This window comes from Schistosoma haematobium, chromosome ZW (assembly GCF_000699445.3).
Source record: "Schistosoma haematobium chromosome ZW, whole genome shotgun sequence".
Lineage (NCBI taxonomy): Eukaryota > Metazoa > Platyhelminthes > Trematoda > Strigeidida > Schistosomatidae > Schistosoma > Schistosoma haematobium.
This window is the reverse complement of record NC_067195.1, coordinates 25306977-25330420: the sequence shown is the minus strand read 5'-3', so window position 1 is coordinate 25330420 and position 23444 is coordinate 25306977. Positions and strand designations below refer to the sequence as shown.

General features: G+C 41.2%; 1 protein-coding gene across 2 annotated transcripts; it reads left to right on the top strand.

Annotated features, from left to right (window-relative positions):
• The first annotated feature begins 14278 nt into the window (after window positions 1-14278).
• Window positions 14279-21949, top strand: LENG1_1 (Leukocyte receptor cluster member 1). Of its 2 annotated transcripts, XM_051210804.1 has the most exons (7): window positions 14279-14376; window positions 15446-15532; window positions 15564-15663; window positions 15705-15806; window positions 15843-16024; window positions 16059-16263; window positions 21366-21949. In XM_051210804.1, exons 2-7 carry the CDS (start codon window positions 15510-15512, stop codon window positions 21771-21773), a joined length of 1020 nt encoding a protein of 339 aa, XP_051070824.1. In that variant the 5' UTR covers window positions 14279-14376; window positions 15446-15509; the 3' UTR covers window positions 21774-21949. The 2 variants fall into 2 exon arrangements, with proteins under 2 accessions (XP_051070824.1, XP_051070825.1); XM_051210805.1 differs by having other exon boundaries at window positions 15449-15532; window positions 15705-16024.
• Window positions 21950-23444: the final 1495 nt, after the last annotated feature.

The window sequence follows — 23444 nt, the reverse complement described above, 5'->3', positions numbered from 1 at the left end:
AAAATCCGCGGGTTCTGTACAGAAAGAGAGCTAGTTTACAAAACTGTCTTATGAGTCATCCTGTAAGTTCAGTGCGTGTAGGGCTTGCTCTTCTTCTTCTAAAGCGTTTATTCTTGCTTGCCCTGCAATAGAAGGAAAACAAAATCTATTAACAACATCATACATGATGACTTTAATCCCGTTACATCGCCCCCTCTCCTAATGGGGCACTGTCCTCAGTGCCTGATCTTGGGCATGGGTATGCTGTCCCTCCTTCAGGTGGATACTTCGTAAAATCTAGTGGCCGGGGGTGGATCAGCGAGTTGAGCATCGAAGGGAAATGTCGTCTGATCGGGTTTTATCTGGTTGTAGTGCACCGTTATCACATCGTCTTTAGGTCGTTGTATGTTACGCAATACAAACGTGGTGGGCGATCGGATGAGGACAATTTCAAAGGGGCCTTGCCAGGGTTGATGGAATTTACTACAACCCCCTAGCGACGTCATTGGGCGGCGTAACCAGACGCGATCTCCAACCGTATACCTAGGTCCTTGTGCTTGACGATCATATATATCTTTTTGGTGTCCACTAGCCTTGCCTAAGTTAATGCTGACCAGACGGTAGGCATCAGCTAGTCGGTTGCGAAGATACGTATGTACGGAACATGCTCTTGTTCTTCGTAGGGCAGCAGGGGTGACTGTATCTCTACTGGTAGGCGTAGTTCGTGCCCGAACAGCAAAATAGCAGGCGAGAATCCCGTGGACCCATGTACCGACGTACGATATGCTAAAAGGCATTGGGGGAGCACCTCATCCCATAACTCAGGTGACGATCTGCTGACAAACGACTGCAAGATGGCTTTGATAGTTCTGTTTGTTCTTTCTACGAGGCCGTTACCTTCTGGGTGATAGGCGGTGGTGTGTGTCTTCTTGATTCCTAATAGCCGGCATATCTCAGTAATGAGGTGGCTTTCAAAGGATGGACCTTGGTCGGAGTGGAGTGAGACAGGGGCACCATAACGGGAGACCCAGTGATCGATGAAAGCTCGGGCAACAGTAAGGGCGTCTTGCTGTGGAAGTGGTACAGCTTCGCACCATTTAGTGAAATAATCCACCATAACCAGTATGTAGCGGTTCCCGTTTTTTGTCGTAGTTAGTGGTCCCATGATGTCTATACCAACTCGCTGGTGTGGTCCTGTCGTCACCATCGGCGTCATTGGTGCACGGGGTGTCTGCTGAGGCGATTTAAAACGGCAGCACGTGTTACAATTCTTGCAAAACTGAGCTACATCTTCGTGTATGAAAGGCCACCAAAAGCGTTGACGGACAGCGTGTTCAGTTCTCCGTTCTCCCGCATGACCAAGTTCGCGGTGTACCTGTTCCACAATGCTCTTAACTTTCACTCGCGTTACTATCAGTAGGGGTTGTTTTGATCCATTAATTAGGGATAATGTGTCACCATGTAGTTTGAGGTTGCTCCATTTAGTGCAAATACGACGAGTTGTCACGGATTCATCTTTTGGCTCCTTCATGGATGGCTTACTATTTCCATTTAGCTGTCTTTGATAAACAATCTGTAAGTCTGGATCTGTTGCATGTAGGGAGGGCCAATCCGTCTCCGGAGCTGTACTAAGAATCGCGTTAATAATATCTGTGGTCTGGGGTATTCAGGAGAGGGCATCCGCGTCTGCATGTCGATCTCCCGGTCGATACTCGCATGTGAAATCGAACTCTTGTAGTCTCTCCTGCCAGCGTGCCACTTGCCCTTCTGGTTCTCGGAAAGAGCGGAGCCACTGCAGTGCACGGTGATCCGTGCGCACACGAAAGGGTTTGCCCAGCAGATAATGGCGAAAATGTTGTAAGAATTTTACTAGTGCTAACATCTCCCGACGTGTTGTAGAATATCATGCTTCACTCTTATCTAATCGTCGACTAGCATACGCAATGACCCTTTCGTGTCCATCTCGAGCTACTTGTGATAAAACTGCTCCAATAGCCGAGGAACTAGCATCCGTATCAAGTATAAATTCGCCTCCGTCTGCTGAAGTATCTGGGAAGGCTAATATAGGTGGAAAAGTTAACCGAGCCTTCAAAGCATCGAACGCCTGTTGACACTCGCTGGTCCATAAAAATTTTCGTCCTTTGTGGGTTAATCGGTGTAAAGGTGCTGCTAATGATGCGAAATCACGTACGAAGCGTCTATAGTAAGAAGCTAGTCCAAGGAAGCTACGAACGTCTTCAGGTGATTTTGGTTGCGGCCAATTAACAATCACACGTGTCTTTTCTTTATCTGTTGCCACCCCATCTTCTGTAATGCGGTGCCCTAAGAAAAGCACTTCTTTTTGCAATAGTCGACATTTAGATGGTTTCACTTTTAGGTTATGCTGCCTAATACGTTGTAGGACTGCCTTCAAATTGGTATTATGTTGTCCTGGCGTGCTGCCATATACAATAATATCGTCAAGGTAGATTAAGCACTGGTGCGGTACGAGACCTTGCAGAACCGTCTGCATCAATCGTTGAAAGGTAGCTGGAGCGTTAGTTAGCCCGAAAGGCATTACTTGAAATTCATATAAGCCATTAGGCACTACAAATGCAGTTTTTTTCTATCTTGGGGTCGGACTTCCACTTGCCAATACCCTGATGCTAAGTCTAACGTTGAGAACCAGCGAGCACCTTTCATGGCATCTAAGGTAGCGTCTATCCGTGGAAGTGGAAAAGAATCACGCTTAGTTATAGCATTAAGGCGTCGGTAATCTACACACAGTCGTAGGGAGGAATCCTTCTTTTTTACTAAGACAATTGGCGATGCCCAGGGTGACGAAGATGGTACAATAATCTTTTTTTCTAGCATATCTTTTATCATTGATTCTAAATGAGGCTGATAATGCACCGGGACTCTGCGAGGTGGTTGGCGTAATGGCATGTGGTCACCTGTGACAATGGAATGTTGCACAATGGTTGTCCGATTTCCAGAGATATTCTCCGAGAAAACAGTGCTAAATCGTTGGAGTACGTCAATGGTAGCTCGACGGTCCTTTTCACTTATTAATTGGTTATCTTGTACCTGACGTACAATCTCTGCAGTTCCCACCTGGGCTACGGACTTAGTTGGTATTTCATGGTGTTGTATTTGCACGACAACTCCACCAATACTCGCTTCTGACTTATTCATGTGTATAGAGACCTGGTATTTTAACATGAAGTCGACCCCGAGAATCATGTCCCAAGTCAGTGTGGGGCAAACCCAGAATTCATGTTGAAAAGGCTTCTTGTCAATCGTCAGCTCTAACCCTATCTTAGAACACGCTTTCAAGGGTTCTCCGCTCGCGGTAATTAAGGTAGAAGAGCATTGTTTACGCTGAGTGCTGGGGTTAAGTTTCTGCAAGAGGTCTTCCTTGATCAAGGATACTGAAGCTCCTGTATCTAATAGTATATTAATCTCAGTACTTTGCACTCTACCCTTAATAGTAACAGGGCACAAATGTTTAACATAGCAAGACGATATATGCAAACGACACTGCTTACCTCTGTTTTTCACGCGGTTATGCCCGCATTTCTTGGCATTTTTGCCGAAACGTCTGCAGTAGAAGCATTCTGTTTGCTGGCCTCGATAGTTGTCCCTTGACGACCGTCCGTTCCATGTGGAAGTCGGCTGCCCTAGTCTACTATTCCGGTCAGGGAACTCTCTGATAGCCGCGGCGCTTCGAAAGCTATCTTGTAGATTAGGTTCGGTGGCTTCATCGATAGTCATCACGGTTGGTCGATAGGTCGCCAATGGAACTGACAGTCTTTCAGCAGTCAACAACCGAAGTGCCGTTCGTTTCAAGTCGGCTGTGTCAGCCGGTGGCACTCGAAGTAGATGTTCTCGCAGTGCACCTGGCAGCAGTCCTTCAATAAAACGGGAGCGTGTAATTTCTTCTCGCCCCAAGATGTCCAGGCTAGGGAATGCCTGGGTTGCTAGCTGCTGTAATGAGTGAAAATAGTCGATGGGGCTTTCCTGAGGTTTCTGGTGGCGAGACAAAAACCGAATTGTCATCTGCTGGGTGTCTACGGGCAGGGAAAAACAGTCGTCTAGAATTCTCCAGTTTTGTGAGAGCGTGTTACTGGCCGCAAAACCGTTCGCTATAGCCCTGCGTACTGCTTCATCGCTCAGATAGGAAACAAGGTAGTTGAAATGCTCGGTCAATGGAACTCTCTGAAGGTATGCTGTGACTTTAAATTTCCAAACGGAGTAATCTGATGATGTTTCGAGCAGTGGTGGCTGGTGTGGGGTTGAACTGGGAGTAGCCCTGATTGGAATCAGAGGGGGTTCGTCTAGGTTCTCATCGCGTTTTTCCATCTCACCTCCGCCACCAGTTGTAACACGTGTAATCAGCAGTCACTGGAAGACGGGAAGACCTAAAGCCCAACACACACAATGTTAACTGAACACTCTACACCACAGAGAGAACGAGGAATGGAGGCCAATAGACGTTTATTTAAAAATTAAAATCCGCGGGTTCTGTACAGAAAGAGAGCTAGTTTACAAAACTGTCTTATGAGTCATCCTGTAAGTTCAGTGCGTGTAGGGCTTGCTCTTCTTCTTCTAAAGCGTTTATTCTTGCTTGCCCTGCAATAGAAGGAAAACAAAATCTATTAACAACATCATACATGATGATTTTAATCCCGTTACAAAATGGATGAATGAATGTCCCGCCAAGATCCAAGACATGTCACCTTATATCTTATTGGTTCGTCCATAAATTATAGTCTCTTTATAGTGTAGCGGTAAATAAATCCCCAAAATAAATAGCTCTGTAAGTTTTCGACATTGGATGTTGACCATATGTTTTAGTGGACTCATCTAGCTGAAGGCGCTCGGTCAGGCATCCGCACCAGATCACGTGTGGTGACGCCGTGCTCAACATCAACCGCAATCGCTAGCCAGATTAGATCAGAGAATTCCGATATATTGGTCATCGCCAAATATACTCTTCCGATCTCCTCGACTCTGTCTTTTGATTTCTCTGGGTGGGAACGAAATACATTAGAAGGTGTTACTGGTAGAAGCGTTGTCAAACACTGAATACCCATGACATCAATAGAATTCAGGGTTACAGTTAAGATTATGGTTTAGGATTTCCAGTTAACCTATATGTAATTTGACGCATAGTCCTAAACCTTAACTTAAACTCTATGTATTAAACCATCTATCTTAATTCGAAATAATATCTACAGCCTTATATGTTAACAACAAAGCCAAAAACAGAAGTTCAGACAATCCACTGTTTTCAATAAGGGTTAACATGTTTCCTCAGTGAAACCAATCATAATAAAGTCAATGTGCAACAATTCCTTCGTGAAATTATCTAATTCATCATCAATATGTATATTTCGTGACCCTGGAGTTACCTTGTGACGGGATTAAAATCATCATGTATGATGTTGTTAACGGATTTCGTTTTCTTTCTATTGCAGGGCAAGCAAGAATAAATGCTTTAGAAGAAGAAGAGCAAGCCCTGCATGCACTAAACTTACAGGACGATTTATAAGACCGCTTTGTAAACTAGCTCTCTTTCTGTACAGAACCCGCGAATTATAATTTTCAAATAAACGACTATGTGTCTCCATTCCATGTTCTCTTTGTGGTGTGAAGTGTTCAGTTAACATTGTGTGTGTTGTGGATTTAGGTCTTCCCGCTTTCCAGTGACTGCAGATTACACGTGTTACAACCTGAACGTTCAGATTTGACTCTGCTATATAATTCAATCCTAAATGGTTCAAATGGTTGTGGACGGAATAGAAGAAGCTTTCGCTTAACAGGCTTCCGTGTCTAGTAGCAGGGGATCACCAATACCTCCAGGCAGGAACCTAGGTATGCTAACAATAAAAGAGGAAAAGAAATTAGTAAATCATAGTGTGATACTATCCTTAGTCCTTAAGAATAGATCAAGTTGCCTCTTAAAGGACTCCTGGGAATCGCTTGGACTAGCTCAGCCGGCAGCGAATTCGAGTATTTGACAACTCTTAAGGAGTCGAAGTTGTGCCTCCAGTTTCTGGGTATTACCTCTCAGGTTAGTGTTGGAACTAAGCTTAAGTAGGTGTTTGAGAGGATGTCCAGAAGTGTTAAGGATACTATAAGCCATTAGGAGGTCATCCCTAAGACGTCTATACTCTAATGGATAAAGTTCTAGTGAATGGAGGCGCTCTTCGTAAGGTTTAAATCTGAGTCCTCGAACTGATTTCGTGGCTCGCCGTTGGATACGCTCCAGGGTGTCCTTATCCTTTTGAAATGAGGGGGGAAATATTATGTTTCCGTACTCTAAATGGGGACGGATAAAACTATTGAAGATTATGTTAAAAGTTCTTCCGTCAAACTGACCAGAATGCGCTGCAGTGTTATCAGTGCAAGGCATTTTTGTCACAGTTAGCGTAAGACTTTGAATCGTAGGGCACCAGGACTCCTAGATCTTTTTCGACTCGGGATATTACTAAAGAGGAGTTTCTTAAGTTATAACTGTAGTCTGCAACATGTCGCAGATGGACTACTTTACACTTTGAAGTGTTAAATGTAGGTTCATTATAGTCTGCCTAACTTTGAAGACGAGTCAGATCCTCCTGAAGTGCCTGTATATCTTCTTGGTTGCATATCCCTCTCCAACGTTTCACATCATCAGCAAAATGTAATACGTCTGACGACACTGTTGTGGAAGGTCGTTTATATAAAACAAGAAGAGAAGAGGTCCTAGCACTGAGCCCTGGGGGACTCCACTAGGACATTCAATAGCCTGAGAGAAAGTGAAGTTAACCCTGGCCTTAAAATGTCGATTTTTCAAATATGAAGTGAGCCAATCGATTAGAGGTGGTCTGATACCCACTCGTTTGAGCTTATTGATAAGACATGTTTGGTTAACCTTATCAAAAGCTTTTGAGAAATCTAGGTAGATGATATCAACCTTCCCCTTGTGATCAAGGATGGTTGTCCATCTGTCCACCGCAGTCATCAGGTTGGTAATACAAGAGTAACCCTTCCTGAAACCATGCTGTTGGGGTGAGAAGAAATGTAAGGACAGTAAATAGTCATTTATACCATCGCATATCAGGGACTCCATGAGTTTTGAAGGTATGGAGAGAAGAGCCACCGGTCGGTAACTTGAAGGTTCGCTGCGACGACCTCCTTTGTAAATTGGTGTGATGTGAGCCAGCCTCCAACTGTTCAGTAGATATGTATTGTGAAATCATGTGTTACAGCACAATACATTTCCTCCTTGACGGAAAAGAAGTAGTTTGATTACCTAATATTGGTAATTACAACCAACGTTTCGAAAAGTAGACATATAAACAATAAGGCTACAAAATCTACCAGATAGCCATTAAGAAGAACACTAATAATAATGCACACAATATTTTTAGTTCTAGGAATAACACATAGTTGAACTGATTATAAAGTGAGTCATACTTTTGAAATGAACAGATTTGGGTTGGAGTGCCGTAGTGAACATCAACTCTGGAGTACAAGTACATCCAGCTGACGAGCCGCAAATAGAACGAGGCGCGCGTCCTGGTTTCCACCGCTATCCAACATCGATTCTTGATTACTACTGCGTCTTTCTGTAACTTATTTTTCTAGCTGTAGATTGCCCCCAGTCACAGCAAGGCACACGATCAATTCATACTACCAACAAATACTCAATAATTATCCCGAGCTATACCAAACGTGACAGTAGAGCCGTGTATAACATGCAATGTTACACATTACATCACGACGACAAGACCACCTGTATTCTCGAAAGCGCGTCCAGTAGCTCCCAAAAAAACTGGGGTTGACCATAAACGAATTCGACAACATGGTAGACTTGGGAATCATTCGGCCATCAAACAATCCATTGGCATCTCCTTCGCACATGGTCCCTAAAAAGGACAGCAACGACTGGCGTTCAATTTTTGACTATCGGAGATCGAACGCGATAACAAATCCTGACCGTTACCCATCGTCTCATATTTACATCTTGACAGCTACCCTGAAAAGTGCGACTGCTTTTTCGAAAATCGACTTGCTTAAAACATTATTCAAATTCCCATGGCCGACAATGATATTCCTAAATCCGCTATCATTAATCCCATCCGGTCTCTAAGGATTCCCGCGTATTGCTTTCAGCTCAAAAAATGTTGTACAATTTTAGAGAGATTCATCGATGACATTTTTCGAGGTCTCGATTCCGTACATGAGTATGTTGATGACTACTTGATCATAAGCCCGGATACAAAATTTCATCTTCGCCATATGGACCTTGTCCTCGACTACAAAAGCACGTTACTACTGTAAACATTGAGAAATGTCGAATGGGCATCGACTTTCTTGATTTTCATGGACATTCTGATGGTCAAGGCATCCGACCTCTAAAAAGCAAAGTGGAACCACTCCGAATTACGCAGAACAAACCACAACCAAGCGGCTATGCACGTTCAAGGGCCTCCTCAATTAAGGAACTTATCGCCAAAGCAAAATTGCTCGCACAACAGAACACCGAAGCACCCATTATTATCGCAGAAGGCGCATCCGACTCGGCGATCGGAAGAGTGTTAAAATAATGTGTTAACCACACCTGGCAACATTCGGCATTCTTCTCGAAACGGTTCCTAGACAGCGAATTGAGGTTTAGGACTTTCTGTTGAAGGCCGAGAATTCACAAACAACAAATGTCGCTCAACGTCTTTCACACTTCCTTTTGACCATGTTTATTTGGATTCGGTAGGATTTTTACTGTCGTAACCGATGGTTGAAGACACTGGGTAACATGACACCGAATCGATCACAAAGGCGTAGATGTATACACTTTCTGTTTTCTCTTGAACTATGAGATTAAAATTGCTTTATACTTTTCTTTTGTTATGACCTTGATCTGTCTACTCTAGATTAAGACCTTGACGCAATAGGTTGGCCAGTTTAACCTTGAGGCTAGTACTCGTGAGTTCGAGGTATGGTAGGTAGAAGAAAACTATTCTGGCACCCGACTGGCTGGCAAGCGCGGTAATGAGAGAAGACAAGACAGCTGGAACACTATTGGCTGTATTGCGATATCATGATTTCCTGTGAAATCTCTGAATTCAGATTAGTGCAAAAAGGTACATGAATAAATAGGTGATTTACCTGACCACAACGTAAAGTAATTCGGAAAAATACAATTATGTCCGAAACTGGGAATTAGGGTAGAAAATAAGGAGCAAAATATTATGTTAAATTACAATAGCTTCGGAACAAAAAGAGGTATGGCAATGAATGATACATCGAACGAAAGCTCACGTTCTGTAGAATAAAATAGGGACAAAAATAAATGTCAGTTTTACAAGCTTTGGATAAAATGAAATAACGTCCCGAAAAGTAGCTTTCGTAGTTTGTCGGGGCTTCTTGTTTCCCTGTTCACATCATCTTTCTACGACCTAATTCTTTCTTCATGTATTATATCCTACCTATTACGTTGTGTCAGTCATTTTCTCAAGTATGTTTTTGCCTATGTTGAATAATGTTAGCCATACTGGTAGATGCAAATCACTTGGTTGAAGTTTGTGTGACTATCGTAACGAATGATTGGAGACTCTGGGTGAAATGACTCAAAATCGATCACAATGACGTAGATGTATACACTCTCTGTCTTCCCTTAAACTATGAGATTAAAATTGCTTTATATCTTCCTTTATACTACCTAATTCTTTCTTCATGTATTATATCCTTATATGCATTCTTTCTCTTTATATATTACCACCATTGAATTAACTACTTCTATGAACTCGGTGTTCATCTCGTTGTGCTAATGAGGTGTGGCAACTTGGACCGATGCATATATGTGTCTGGTTCTACGTTGTAGCTGACTGACTGACAAATATGTAAGAATAATAAATCATGTATAGAATATAAACCACTCAGTTATTTCAGGACATTGCTTTAAAGATGACATGAGGTAGAAAGTTAAAGAGAGAACAATGTCACAAACAGACTGTCTTCAAACCAGGTAAAGCACTTTAAAACAATGAAAATAAGGTGATTGTTGTTTCAATTACAATACGCTAAGTTCGTCAAACTAGTACAATTGAAAATTCGTTTTTACTAAATGAATGTACCAAACTTGTAATATGTCAGCACTATATGGTAACATTTTAAAAGGCAAAATACATTCATTAAAACAGGATGCATGAAGAAAAATAATAAGTGCACCACTCTCTAAAGTAGTGAACTGTATATATATTTTTGTAAATAGGAAGGCCTAGTAGAACGATAATTAGAAGTGGTAAGATTGACTACAATGACGTAGAAGTGTACACTCTCTGTCTTCCCTTAAACTATGAGATTAAAATTGCTTTATATCTTCCTTTATACTACCTAATTCTTTCTTCATGTATTATATCCTTATATGCATTCTTTCTCTTTATATATTACCACCATTGAATTAACTACTTCTATGAACTCGGTGTTCATCTCGTTGTGCTAATGAGGTGTGGCAACTTGGACCGATGCATATATGTGTCTGGTTCTACGTTGTAGCTGACTGACTAGGTGTTAAACGGATGCTTTTACTCAATGTTCAGAAGCTGTACCCATCAAAGACGTTAGTGCTGAAGCAGCGACCCGCGTCTTCGTCAAACTATATGTTGCGAACTTCTGCTGCTCTTCGACTATCAATACACACCGTGGACGTCAGTTCAAATCTGAACTTTTCTGCCGTCTAACTACCCTATTAGGAATCACGTGATTCAGAATAATCGCTTACGACCCACAAGCAAACGGGTTGGTAGAACGCTTCCACTAACAGCTTAAAACGTCACTCTCAGCAGAAACGTCTCGCAGTGGACCGACGCTCTACCATTTGTTTTACTCGGTGTTTGCAATGCAACGAAACTTGACATTGGATACACGGTAGCTCAACTCGTTTATGGAACGACACTTCGACCTCTAGTAGAATTCGTGGATCCTTCACCTTATTCAATGAATATGACTCTAATCTCTTATGCGAGATGGCTTACAAGCATCATGCGTTCAGTCAAACATGTTGCCACTAGACCACAATCAACTAATATTTTCTCTCAACCTGCCATACGATAGGGTACACACGTCTTTGTACGTCGCAACTTACTGCAACGACTCCTCAAAACGACATACGAAGGACCTTTTAAAGTTTCTCAGCGTAAACCCAAGTACTATATAATCGATAGGAAGAAAACTAACGACAGAATCAGTATCGATTTCCTCAAAGCCGTGTATTTGGAGGGAAACCCTAATCATGTCGATTTTTTTTCGACACGATCGAAAGACAAGAGCTTCGAAATTACGATACCTCACCTGATAATCCACAATCGCGATGACACTTAGGTGGTATGTGACAACCGACTCCAAACGATGCGTCCTGGCGGAAGAGTAAGGTTTCCCGAACACGCAGACAATTACTGCATGCAATACACTACATAACACCGTTTTGTCTCGATATTTTTGTATTGTGTCAATAAAGCAAATCAAACAATTTTTAATATGCCTTTAAATATACTTACTGTTTCATTCGGAAAATAAACAAAATTTTTCGTTGCTGATATGCTTGCTTATATATGTACGTATTTATTTTTTCGAAAAAAACTAAAGCGTCATTTACTATGTGTCTGGTTTCTTCTATCAATACAACAAGACTTGTCTAGAGGCACGAAAGACGAATCTAGACCGTGATTCTACATTGGTTAGCCAGAATATAGAAACTCAGCTGTATATTAATTCTCAGTTTCACTTTAACTTTTTCGATCGATTTTTACCTGTGTTCCTTGAATAATGCTCACGTTTATTATCGTGACGTATTATTGATTGGTAGTCATAGCGTACTAGCTCAGTCAATATTATTATCTGGTAATCTATATTTATTAATAGCCATGATGGTTCATTTACAAGATATAGTAGCATTCACATGCTACAGTGAAATAAACTTGTTAAAGCATCAAGCACTAGCAAACATAGCCCCTAATTGACTTAGATGCACACGGGCTAGCAACATCAGCAAGAACTTAGTCGTTATCTGGACTCGATACTCCGTCTTGTTGCCTCATCTAACATCCTAATATTTTTCGAACCACAGTTCGTCACACATTTGTCATGGGTTCCTGCTGACGCCTTCATCGTCACATGTAACACGTGTTGTCGATGTTTATTTGGAAACAGAAGAGATTAAAAGCAACAGCACACAAACCAAGATCGGTGAATATCTCAGGAACAATAACGCAACTCACATATGCCGCGAAAATCAAATAACGAGATTCGAGTGCAAGAGGGGAAATATTGTTGCGACATTAGGGTTTCTTACTGAACACACTCCTATGTGCTACAAGGAAGTCAGTTCCTCAAACTGTCCTCAAAAGCTACAAGCAACCTACAATCATCAAGAACCGCACTCTTCATTTGATAAGCCGCAAAAGGCACTGTTGAGCGAAATGTAAACGAACTGGTTACAACGGGACATATGCACAACAAGAGAAGACAGACTTCAGTACCAGATGAAGCTTATCGATAAGTGTCTCCAATCCGAAAAGCTTATTACGTTATCCAGCTTCTCTTAGACAAGCCAAAACTAGAGTTTGTCAGATGCTGGGTCGTAATGGCCCGAATGACAACGATGGTGATACCGCTAATCTTCTGACTCAACAGTACTCTCGAACATTTCAAACGACCCACATCAACTATACTGATGAAAGCTTAATCTGTAACTGCACAGGACTTTCCCGAGTGAACCTGAGCGCTGACTTGGTATTCCGGAAACTGCAGTTCCTATACAGGGAACTCTTCCTGGTCCGGATACTGTTCATTCTGCTACACTGAGGAAAGTAGCTTCAATCACGGCAATACCGCTTAGCGTGATGTTCCCACACTCGCTAAGCCGAGGCTCATGACCTGAAATTCGGAAGCTGGCTATCATCATACCAATTTTCAAAGGAGTTCGACGAAGTGAACGTTCAAGCTACCAACCGATGGTTCTTCTCTCCATACCTTCAAAAATCATCAAGTCCCCGATATGTAGCAATATACACGACTATTTGTCATTCATAAACTTCTAACCCCAACAGCACGGTTACAGGAAGGGTGGACATATGGACAACCATCCTTGATCACAAGGGGAAGGTTGATATCATCTACCTAGATTTCTCAAAAGCTTTTGATAAGGTTAACCAAACATGTCTTATCAATAAGCTCAAACGAGTGGGTATCAGACCACCTCTAATCGATTGGCTCACTTCATATTTGAAAAATCGACATTTTAAGGCCAGGGTTAACTTCACTTTCTCTCAGGCTATTGAATGTCCTAGTGGAGTCCCCCAGGGCTCAGTGCTAGGACCTCTTCTCTTCTTGTTTTATATAAACGACCTTCCACAACAGTGTCGTCAGACGTATTACATTTTGCTGATGATGTGAAACGTTGGAGAGGGATATGCAACCAAGAAGATATACAGGCACTTCAGGAGGATCTGACTCGTCTTCAAAGTTAGGCAGACTATAATGAACCTACATTTAACACTTCAAAGTGTAAAGTAGTCCATCTGCGACATGTTGCAGACTACAGTTATAACTTAAGAAACTCCTCTTTAGTAATATCCCGAGTCGAAAAAGATCTAGGAGTCCTGGTGCCCTACGATTCAAAGTCTTACGCTAACTGTGACAAAAATGCCTTGCACTGATAACACTGCAGCGCATTCTGGTCAGTTTGACGGAAGAACTTTTAACATAATCTTCAATAGTTTTATCCGTCCCCATTTAGAGTACGGAAACATAATATTTCCCCCCTCATTTCAAAAGGATAAGGACACCCTGGAGCGTATCCAACGGCGAGCCACGAAATCAGTTCGAGGACTCAGATTTAAACCTTACGAAGAGCGCCTCCATTCACTAGAACTTTATCCATTAGAGTATAGACGTCTTAGGGATGACCTCCTAATGGCTTATAGTATCCTTAACACTTCTGGACATCCTCTCAAACACCTACTTAAGCTTAGTTCCAACACTAACCTGAGAGGTAATACCCAGAAACTGGAGGCACAACTTCGACTCCTTAAGAGTTGTCAAATACTCGAATTCGCTGCCGGCTGAGCTAGTCCGAGCAACTCCACAGTAGTCATTCATGAGAAAACACATATTCTTAAGGATGATTTATCAATTTTTTTTTGTCGTTAATATACCTAGGCTCCTGCCTGGAGGTATTGGTGATCCACTACTACTAGATACGGAAGCCTCGTTAAGCGGAAGCCTCGTTAAGCGGAAGCCTCTAATATTCCGAACATAACCATTTGAAGGAAACCTTTCCTCAATATTGAACCATTTAGTGCCGGGAGATTCCTTTCTTCTACAGCCAGTTGTACAGTCACTAAGATTTGGTTTGATTTGAAGGAGTACTGGGTAGGAATAGATTTTTGTAATGTTTATTTAGTTCGGTAATCATATAAACACATCACTAATCACATTAAATGTAGTACGTCCTGATAATGTCTGTGGAAAGTTTATATATTAAGTGATCTGCTTGTTGGTGTTTGCCTAACGGCATTATATAACCTGTTCGCTTATGGCATCCTACTTTTTGGTCATGTCGGGGAAGGGGGCTCAAAACATGTTCGATTCCAGAAACACAACAATGTCCCGTAAATATAAATGAATATTTATGGCTCCCTATTATGGGTCAAAAAAGATATCACTCTAAGTACTTATTAATTAATTTCAAGCATTCAGTAAACAACTTAGTACATAAATTTTGTGTTCACTCAAAAGTCTCAGTAAGTCTTATAAGCTAAACATTGGCTCCTTAAATGGATTATTCTGGACGATATGTCCTGTTACTGGTTCGCGTGTAGAGGTAAAGTTAAATATGTGAGTACATGTACAACTCCAGTTAAAAAGTTCACCAGGTCATCCTACCTTAAAACCATAATACAATTTCAGTCTGAAAAGACTTAAGATCCTTAGTGATTTGATCTCAAGTCGTCAGTTGCTTTAAACAGAACTGCTGCCCGCTTGCCAAACTGTAACGTAAGGAATCATGCCGTAGAATTGCAATCTACCAGGCTGATACATTGGTTTAGATAGACAAACGTTATGTCAGGCCATTGAAGCACGTGGTAAAAACCTTAAAAAGTTCGCAGAGAGTTGGGTCAATAATCTGCAAAGTTACTTGTTGGTCTTAGTTATTAGTATGTAAGTGGGTGAAGTTCATTAAAAACTGGTTATGAATATACTCATTTCTTCAATTTACCCACATCTCTCAAATATTTATTATTGTGTATACGTTTTCGTGTTCAGTCTACTCTATTGCAAAACCTAATACCTGGAAGTAATGCAATTTTGTGTGCGGCTCCATAATTTTTTACGGATTATAAGTTTTTTTTTCACGTGAAATTAGTCTCATGAATAGCATAAGAAAATTTTTTGCATCACTTAAGAAAATGTGACTTAGTAATTTAACGTATCTTTTTAGTAGTCTGAGGATTATCCAGTAGCAAGATAATTCACTTCGCGTTTGAGGATCTCACTCCAAAACAATGAATATTTTACCAAAAAAAAGGTAATGTTTTTTGTATGTTATTGATTAACAGATGGCATGTTTTAAAAAAAGAGAACATTGCTCGGGTGAGGTCAGATGAGGCAAAATATGAAGAGGAGCGAAGAAAATTTGAAATTAAAGCACAACTTGCTGTAAGGCATCTCAAAATCTTCGATTGACTTTATACGTTTAGGATCAGGAAGCGCGAATAGATTATTTAAGAAGACAAAAAAATAACCTAACATCTAGCTCGGGATCAGATGGATTCCAGATAACTCTAACAAAAGATAGTATCGTAAGTTGCGGATCGCAATAATCGGATAGCCAAAAGCTGAATGTCTCACAAGGAAACGCAGAATACGAAAATGAGAAGAAGATCGAACAAGAGAGAAAAGAGAAAGCAGTTGGGATTTTGACTTATTTAGGCCAAACTGTTCTTGATGCTGCCGGTGAAAAGCCGTGGTATGATGTGCACCCTCGAACTTATGAGCGTCGTGAGAGCGAACGAAGAAAGTAAGCGCTATGGCATTTGATGATCAATCTATAGGACCAAAGAAGAACTGGAAATAAAGAAGAAGACATTGGCTGACCCATTAACAGAAATGAAGAAGGTCGAGGAGATGTTCAAACACAATAAGGAAGTAAAAAGGCAGAGCGAAGCAGCTGAACTTCAACGTGCCAGTGCTTGCATTCATGCTATGCCAACCTTATTTCCTGATGACATAATGGTACCAAAGTGCCCATACAAAGAGGTTTGTTTAGGTTTAGTTCTACTTTGCTGTTTCTAAGTTTTATACTTATGCAACTGGTGGGTTAATTTATATGATGTCGTTTTGCTGTCAGCAGGGACTGGAAACTATCATCACAGAGTAGGAAGTTGCATTTACTTACTTACTTACGCCTGTTACTCCCAATGGAGTATAGGTCGCCGACCAGCATTCTCCAACCCACTCTGTCCTGGTCCCTTTCTAGTTCCATCCAATTCTTGTTCATTTTTCTCATGTCTATTTCCATTTCCCGGCGTAATGTGTTCTTTGGTCTTCCTCTTTTCCTTTGGCCTTGAGGATTCCATGTGAGGGCTTTTCTTGTGACGCAGTTGGGTGCTTTCCTCAATGTGTGTCCTATCCACTTCCAGCGCTTCTTCCTGATTTCTTCCTCCGCTGGGATCTGATTTGTTCTCTCCCACAGTACGTTGTTGCTAATAGTGTCCGGCCAACGGATCTGAAGCATTTTGTGTAGACAACTGTTAATAAACACCTGTGTTTTCTGGATGATGGCTTTCGTAGTTCTCCAGGTTTCTGCCCCATACAGTAGAACTGTCTTGACATTTGTATTGGAAATCCTGACCTTTGTGTTGGTTGACAGTTGCTTTGAGTTCCAGATGTTCTTCAGTTGTAAATATGCTGCTCTTGCTTTGTCGATCCGCGCCTTCACATCTGCATCAGATCCACCCTGTTCATCAATGATGCTGCCCAAATATGTAAAGGTTTTTACATCTTCCAAATCTTCTCCGTCAATTGTGACTGGATTGGTGCATGCTGTGTTGTATCGGAGAATCCTGCTTTTCCCTTTGTGTATATTGAGACCTATTGCTGCTGAGGCTGCTGCCACACTGTTCGTCTTCTCCTGCATTTGTTGTTGCGTTTGGGATAGAAGGGCCAGATCATCCAACTGCATCCTAGATGTCCATTGTATCCCGTGCTTCCCTTCAGATGTTGACGTCTTCATGATCCAGTCGATCACCAGGAGAAAGAGAAAGGGTGAGAGTAAGCAACCTTGCCTAACACCGGTCTTCACTTCGAACGACTTTGTCAACTGTCCTCCATGCACGATTTTGCAGTGTAATCCATCATATGAGTTCTGTATGATATTGATTATCTTCTGAGGCACTCTGTAGTGTCGAAGAAGTTTCCATAATGTTGTTCTGTCCATGCTATCAAATGCCTTTTCGTAGTCAATGAAGTTGATGTAGAGTGATGAATTCCATTCAATTGATTGTCCCACAATGATCCGTAGAGTTGCGATTTGGTCTGTACACGATCTATCCTTACGGAATCCTGCCTGTTGGTCTCGAAGTCGGGCGTCTACGCAGTCCTTCATCCTGTTTAACAATACCCTGTTGAAGACTTTTCCCGGTATTGAGAGAAGAGTGATGCCCCTGTAGTTATCACACTTGCTGAGATCGCCTTTCTTTGGTATTTTGATCAGGAGTCCTTCTTTCCAGTCTTTTGGTACTTGTTCCTCATCCCAAATCTTATTGAAGAGAATGTGGAGTATCCTTGCAGTTGCCGCTACGTCTGCTTTTAGTGCCTCTGCTGGAATGTTGTCTGGTCCCGCTGCTTTGCCACTCTTGATTTGTCTGATGGCCATGCTGATTTCTTCAATTGTTGGTGAGCCAACATTGATTGGGAGGTCCGTGAGTGCTGCTTCGATGTTGGGTGGGTTCAGTGGAGCCGGTCGATTCAAGAGTTCTTTGAAGTGTTCTACCCACCTGTTTTGTTGCTCTTCAATGTTGGTGATTACCTTGCCTTCCTTGCTTTTCACTGGTCGTTCTGGTTTGCGGCGATTTCCAGAGAGTTTCTTTGTCGTGTCATACAGTTTTCTCATGTTTCCTTCTCTTGCAGCCTTTTCCGCCGTCGTTGCTAAATCTTCCACATATTTACGTTTGTCGGTTCTGATGCTCCTCTTCACTTGTTTGTTTACTTCTGTGTATCCAGCTTGTGCCTTGGCTTTTTCTGCTCTTGTTCGCCTGGTATTGATTGTTGCTTTCTTGTTCCTCTTTTCTTGAATCTTATCCCGTGTATCAACAGTGATCCATTCCTTGTGGTGGTGCTTCTTGTGATCCAGGACCTCACGACATGTTGAAGTGATTGCCTCTTTGATCCCCTTCCAGTTGCTCTCTACAGTAGTTCCTTCTCCATTGAGTAGATCGTGAAAGGCCTGGAACTTGTTGTTGAGGACTATCTTGAATTTGTTGAGCTTGTTAGTATCCTGAAGAAAGGCTAACCAGAAAAAAAGTTGCTTTTAGCCATTGGTATTTATCTAAAACACGGAAGACGATTACGAGCATTGTTTTGTTGGTTACAGAAGCTCACTGTGCTCTGTATTGAAATCGATAACTGGTTCGCGTATACTTCATACTTTGATAACTTAAATTTCAGTAGCGGTAATTTTTAGCAAGCGGTCAGTTAATCTAAGTACTCAACCACTGGATCGCTTGAGGTACTTCGGTCTTAGAAGCTAAGTAGTATATCAAACCACACAGCAAAAGTGACTCGAAACAAAGTAGAAAACTCAACGCTTGGTCAACTAAGTCATCATTTGCGATAGTTGTTAAGCAAAGCACTAGGACCCTGCACTTTGTTTATTTATTTGGACACATAAACATTGGTACAAGAGGGCACCAAATATTTATGCGCCACACAAAACAATGAGATTTCGAAGAGAAAGAAAAAAGAATAACGAATAGATTAGTGTAAGGTGGTGTAATAATAATAATAATACTAATAATAATAATGGTAATAATAATGACGGAAACAGAAAGGTACAGCTAAAAGAATTCTTCCAGTTAAGGAAGTTACAACTACTGTTTTATGAAGAAAGTAAAAGAACGTTACAGCAGGATCGAAACTGGCTTCCATTCTGAGCCATATCTGATAACGTCTCTAGCCACTGTGTAGCACCACCTCTCAGACCCCAACCAGGGAGTCGGGAAGGACCAACAGAAGCCAGTCCTTTGCAGCTTTCTTTCATACCACGACACCATGTCATACACTGACTACCTCTCCTCTTTTTCAAACTGTTATAATCTCTCTTTCTTACGGTATGACCCAGCTATACCTATTGCTTAGTATTCTTGGACACCAGATCACTCGACAAGACCCCAAATCAGAACACGGTTGAACAGAAAATATATTATATTCCAAATAACAAGGTTAGATGGAAGTAAGATGCAAGTAAGAAGCACAATAGGGAAAACGTTAGTACATTTATAGTTTTTACATGAGAGGATTCTAGAGTATTCTCCAAGTATCGACTAGTGTTGATTGGATAAGAATTAGCCAATCAGCGTGCACCAAAGCAATCGTGCATTGAGCATGCTTTAATCCAGTCTATGGCCCGCTAACACCAACCAGTCCCAGAGTCGGCAAATAATGCACGATATGGAATTCTCTGGGACGACATTCGTAGAACATGTCCAAGCCACCAAAGTCGGTGTTTCAAGATGGTGACACCAATTGAATTATCGTCTCTGCGCCCGAACACATGATGCCGAACCCTTGCATTACTAACATGGTGTTGACACTGGATGTCAGCAATCCTTCGGAGACAGCGATGATCACACAGAGAGAGTCGTCTAACATCCCCAAATCGGAGGCCAGGTTTCACAAGCATAGAGCAAAACTGCTCTCACCGACGCGTTGTAGATCCGACCTTTTACAACTAGACTGACATCACGAAGGCGCCAAAAATGGCCCAGATTGGCATAAACCGCTCTGGCTTTCACTATATGTGCATTGATCTCATCAGTCAGGCCACCACCAGCACTTATGCAGCTGCCTAGATACACGAACTCCTCAACTACTTCTATCTGCTCATCATCCAGGGTGAGTACAGGATTAGAATCCTGCCAGTCTTGTAGAAGTATTTTGCAGTTCGAAGGTGCAAAGCACATACCATACCTACGGACACTGATTGCCAACTGATTAAGTGCGGATTGCATGGCTTGGGTATTTTCGCACAGTAAGACAATATCATCCGCATACTCAAGGTCGAGAAGTCTTTCTCCAGGCAACAGATCCACACCGCCATTACTTACATCCATCAGAGCTGTTTCCAGAAGATCGTCGATGGCAAAGTTGAAGAGGAATGGTGAGATTGGGCAACCCTGCCTAACCCCACTGCTTGAATGGGATAATGGAGAGAGGTGGTTGTATGCCCTCACTCTGCCTGAGGTGTTTGTATGTAGAGCCTTTAAGATGTTAATAAACTTCTCAGGCACACCCTTCTTCAATAGACAATCCTAGAGAGTAGTCCTGTCCAACGAATCGAAGGCAGCCCTGATGTCAAGAAACACTACGATTGTTGGCCTTTGATAAGTATGACGGTGCTCTAACATTTGGTGGAGGGTGAAGATGTGATCAATACATCCTCGACAAGAACAAAAACCAGCCTACTCCTCGCGAGTCAATAATTCTCGGGTTTTGAATAACCTACGAAGTATGACAGAAGCTAATAGTTTGGACGCAATCGGAAGTAGACTTATACCCCGATAGTTGTTAGAGGAACGACGTGAATGAAACGACAATATTTACGGAAAATACTATACTTGCTGCACATCACACTAATTTTTCAAAGTAAATGAGTCAGAAATAAAGCACAAAACAACCGCAGACACCCATGCAATTTGAAAATCATTTACGTTTCTATGATGTATGGGGTTTAGTACAGTTCTTATGCATTGGTGCGGAAAGTTTGGGCCTCCCTCGACGAAATTCCTGGATATTTTCATGGCGGTAATATCATTTATTCAAAATATAAAGAGAAAAGATCAGTTTGATTAGGTCCCACCTCACTATTGTGGCAAACATTGTCGATCCGCGTTGGTTTTGTGGTGCATACTAATAGTTATTGCATTTTTTCTTACTCGCGTATTGCAATGGATGTTTGCGTAATTTAAAACTTGTATAACTATGAGATTCGCCCCAAAAAGATTTTCGATGGTGTCTTTATTTCTTAACATACATACAGTCCGATTATGAATATTGCGCATATTTGTGGTGGTAATATTATTTACTCTATGATCAATATTCGTAATGGTGTGTTGCTATAGTAAAACTTTTCTTTCGTATAGGCTTCGAAAAGTCGACGAACAGGTAATAGGTATACTCAATCACTTACTGAAACTTCATGTAATTCATTTGGGGAGCTAACGAAAGATTTATCCACGGGGGTTTCTCTGAATCCCGAAAGTATGGATAAAAAATCAGAATTGATTGAAATGGCCAAGCGTTCAGACATTAATCGTCTTCGGGCTGAAAGACTGCGACGAGAACGAAAGGAAAGAGACAGGGCAGCAGTTTTACTGGCTAAATCTTTTGGTTTAGATGCTTTAAAACCTCCAGATCAAGAACAAGTGTATGTAGACGAACGAAGTTTGCCCTTTAATTCTGCATTTAATCCTGAACTGTCGGCTATCCTGGCTGAACGACGTCAACGACATCGTGAGTCGAGAAAGCGGAGTTACAAAGAGGTGAATTAAATCTTTGCAAATGGTGATTTCGCAAACTGTACATATTGTGTTTTTTTTTCATTTTCACAAATGATCTGAAAACTATTGGGATATGTTATGTGTAAGTAGTTCTAGTCGTTTGGCCAAAGCCTTTAGTTATCGTTTTCGATTGTCTCCAAAATATAAATACCCTTTATTTGTGGTTTTCATTTGTTTTATGAAATTATTAAGGCGGAAACAATTATAAACAAACTATAGTCGGGTGATTCTAGTATCATCATACTAAACTCTTGACCAAGTTATTTAGCAGTTGAACAGCACCTAGTGCAGCTTGTTATTCTATAATGAACTAACAAGTAGATATACAATGCTGGTAAGCATCCCAAATAAAATACTTATGTATGAGTAGTCATGGTTTTCTTTGGTCAGCAAGGGAAAGTGTAAGCTGTCTTGAGATTAGGTGTAAATTAAAAAGTGAAGGGGAACTTGACTGTACATAGTTCTATCATTATGATTTACGAAGTAATTAATAACTTGCTGTTAAGCGATTATTATTTGCAACTAGTGACAATGTCAAATGCATATTGAGTGCCAATTGACTATCAAAATTATGATCAATGGGATTTGTTGTTATTGTCCGACATGTCTCCAGGAGCAAGCGGCTTACGGCCTCACTCAAGTGGAGGAGATAGTCTACTAAGGTTTACTTTAGAATTGCTTTCCTAGTTTTAGACGCTAAGTTATGTCTCCACTTGTAAGACTAGAAACAGTTTCTTTCAAGTCCTCACTTATCTAAATAATGAGCCGTGCCTACCATTTTTAGGCTTAATCGTTACTTGGAAATAGATCATCTTTAATGATGATGATCTATGCGATACTTAGTACTGTCGCTTTTCTCGTGTACGGTAAACACAACGATTTCACTACCAGACGTTAAATTTGCAGCTTTCTATCAAAAAGCTGCTGGTATTGTTAAGTTAGGATTTGACCCCAAACACGTTAAGTCAGTGAGGAGCATAATTTTGCCATCGCGCGGATGTACTCAAATCAAAGCAGAAAAAGTAAGGAGTGTTACTATTGCTTGATGTGATTGAGTTCACACTTAGATATACAATAATTGAGACAATAGTGCCATGAGGTATATGTGCAACTAGTGTTTACAATGTTCAGGAGTGAGTTGTGTAAGTCCCTACTCGGTTTTTCGGATGGGAACTTGTAGCATTAAGACTTCTGATAAGACAGTAGAGTAGTATTGTAAGGAATATGTATTGATGGGTATCCCAAGAGAATCTAATCACATCCAAGTCTACTCAGTTACACGTCAATTAATCCAGTGATCCATTCCAAAAATTTATCGGATTGAGTAATCATCAGTTTGCACAAAACAGGAGTAAATTTATGAATACAATGAAAATGCCTTAAAATCATTTAACTAACTACACATCCAATAAAGCGATGCAAATGAATGCACATTGAAAGTCAAGAAACGGATTTGATTTTTCCTAAATATAGTGTCTGGGGATTTAGTATCTTCAGGATTAAGTTGAACAGTATAGTTAAAATGATAGGAGGCGGTTTTCGAATTTTAGAGAGGGATAGTGTAGATTATTCACAATGAAGTAAGCTTCCTTTTATTTTGTGGTTCTCTCTCCTGCTGAAAGGTGTCGAAAACTAGGATAATGTAACTCAGTTTGATTACAC

Bases quoted from the DNA above. Each gene is read 5' to 3' on its own strand.
- LENG1_1 (XM_051210804.1), top strand. From the start codon at position 15,510: ATGAATATTTTACCAAAAAAAAG. The intron at 15,664-15,704 runs GTAAGGCATCTC...TTATACGTTTAG, and splicing joins AAATTAAAGCACAACTTGCT to GATCAGGAAGCGCGAATAGA. The intron at 16,025-16,058 runs GTAAGCGCTATG...ATCAATCTATAG, and splicing joins CGTGAGAGCGAACGAAGAAA to GACCAAAGAAGAACTGGAAA.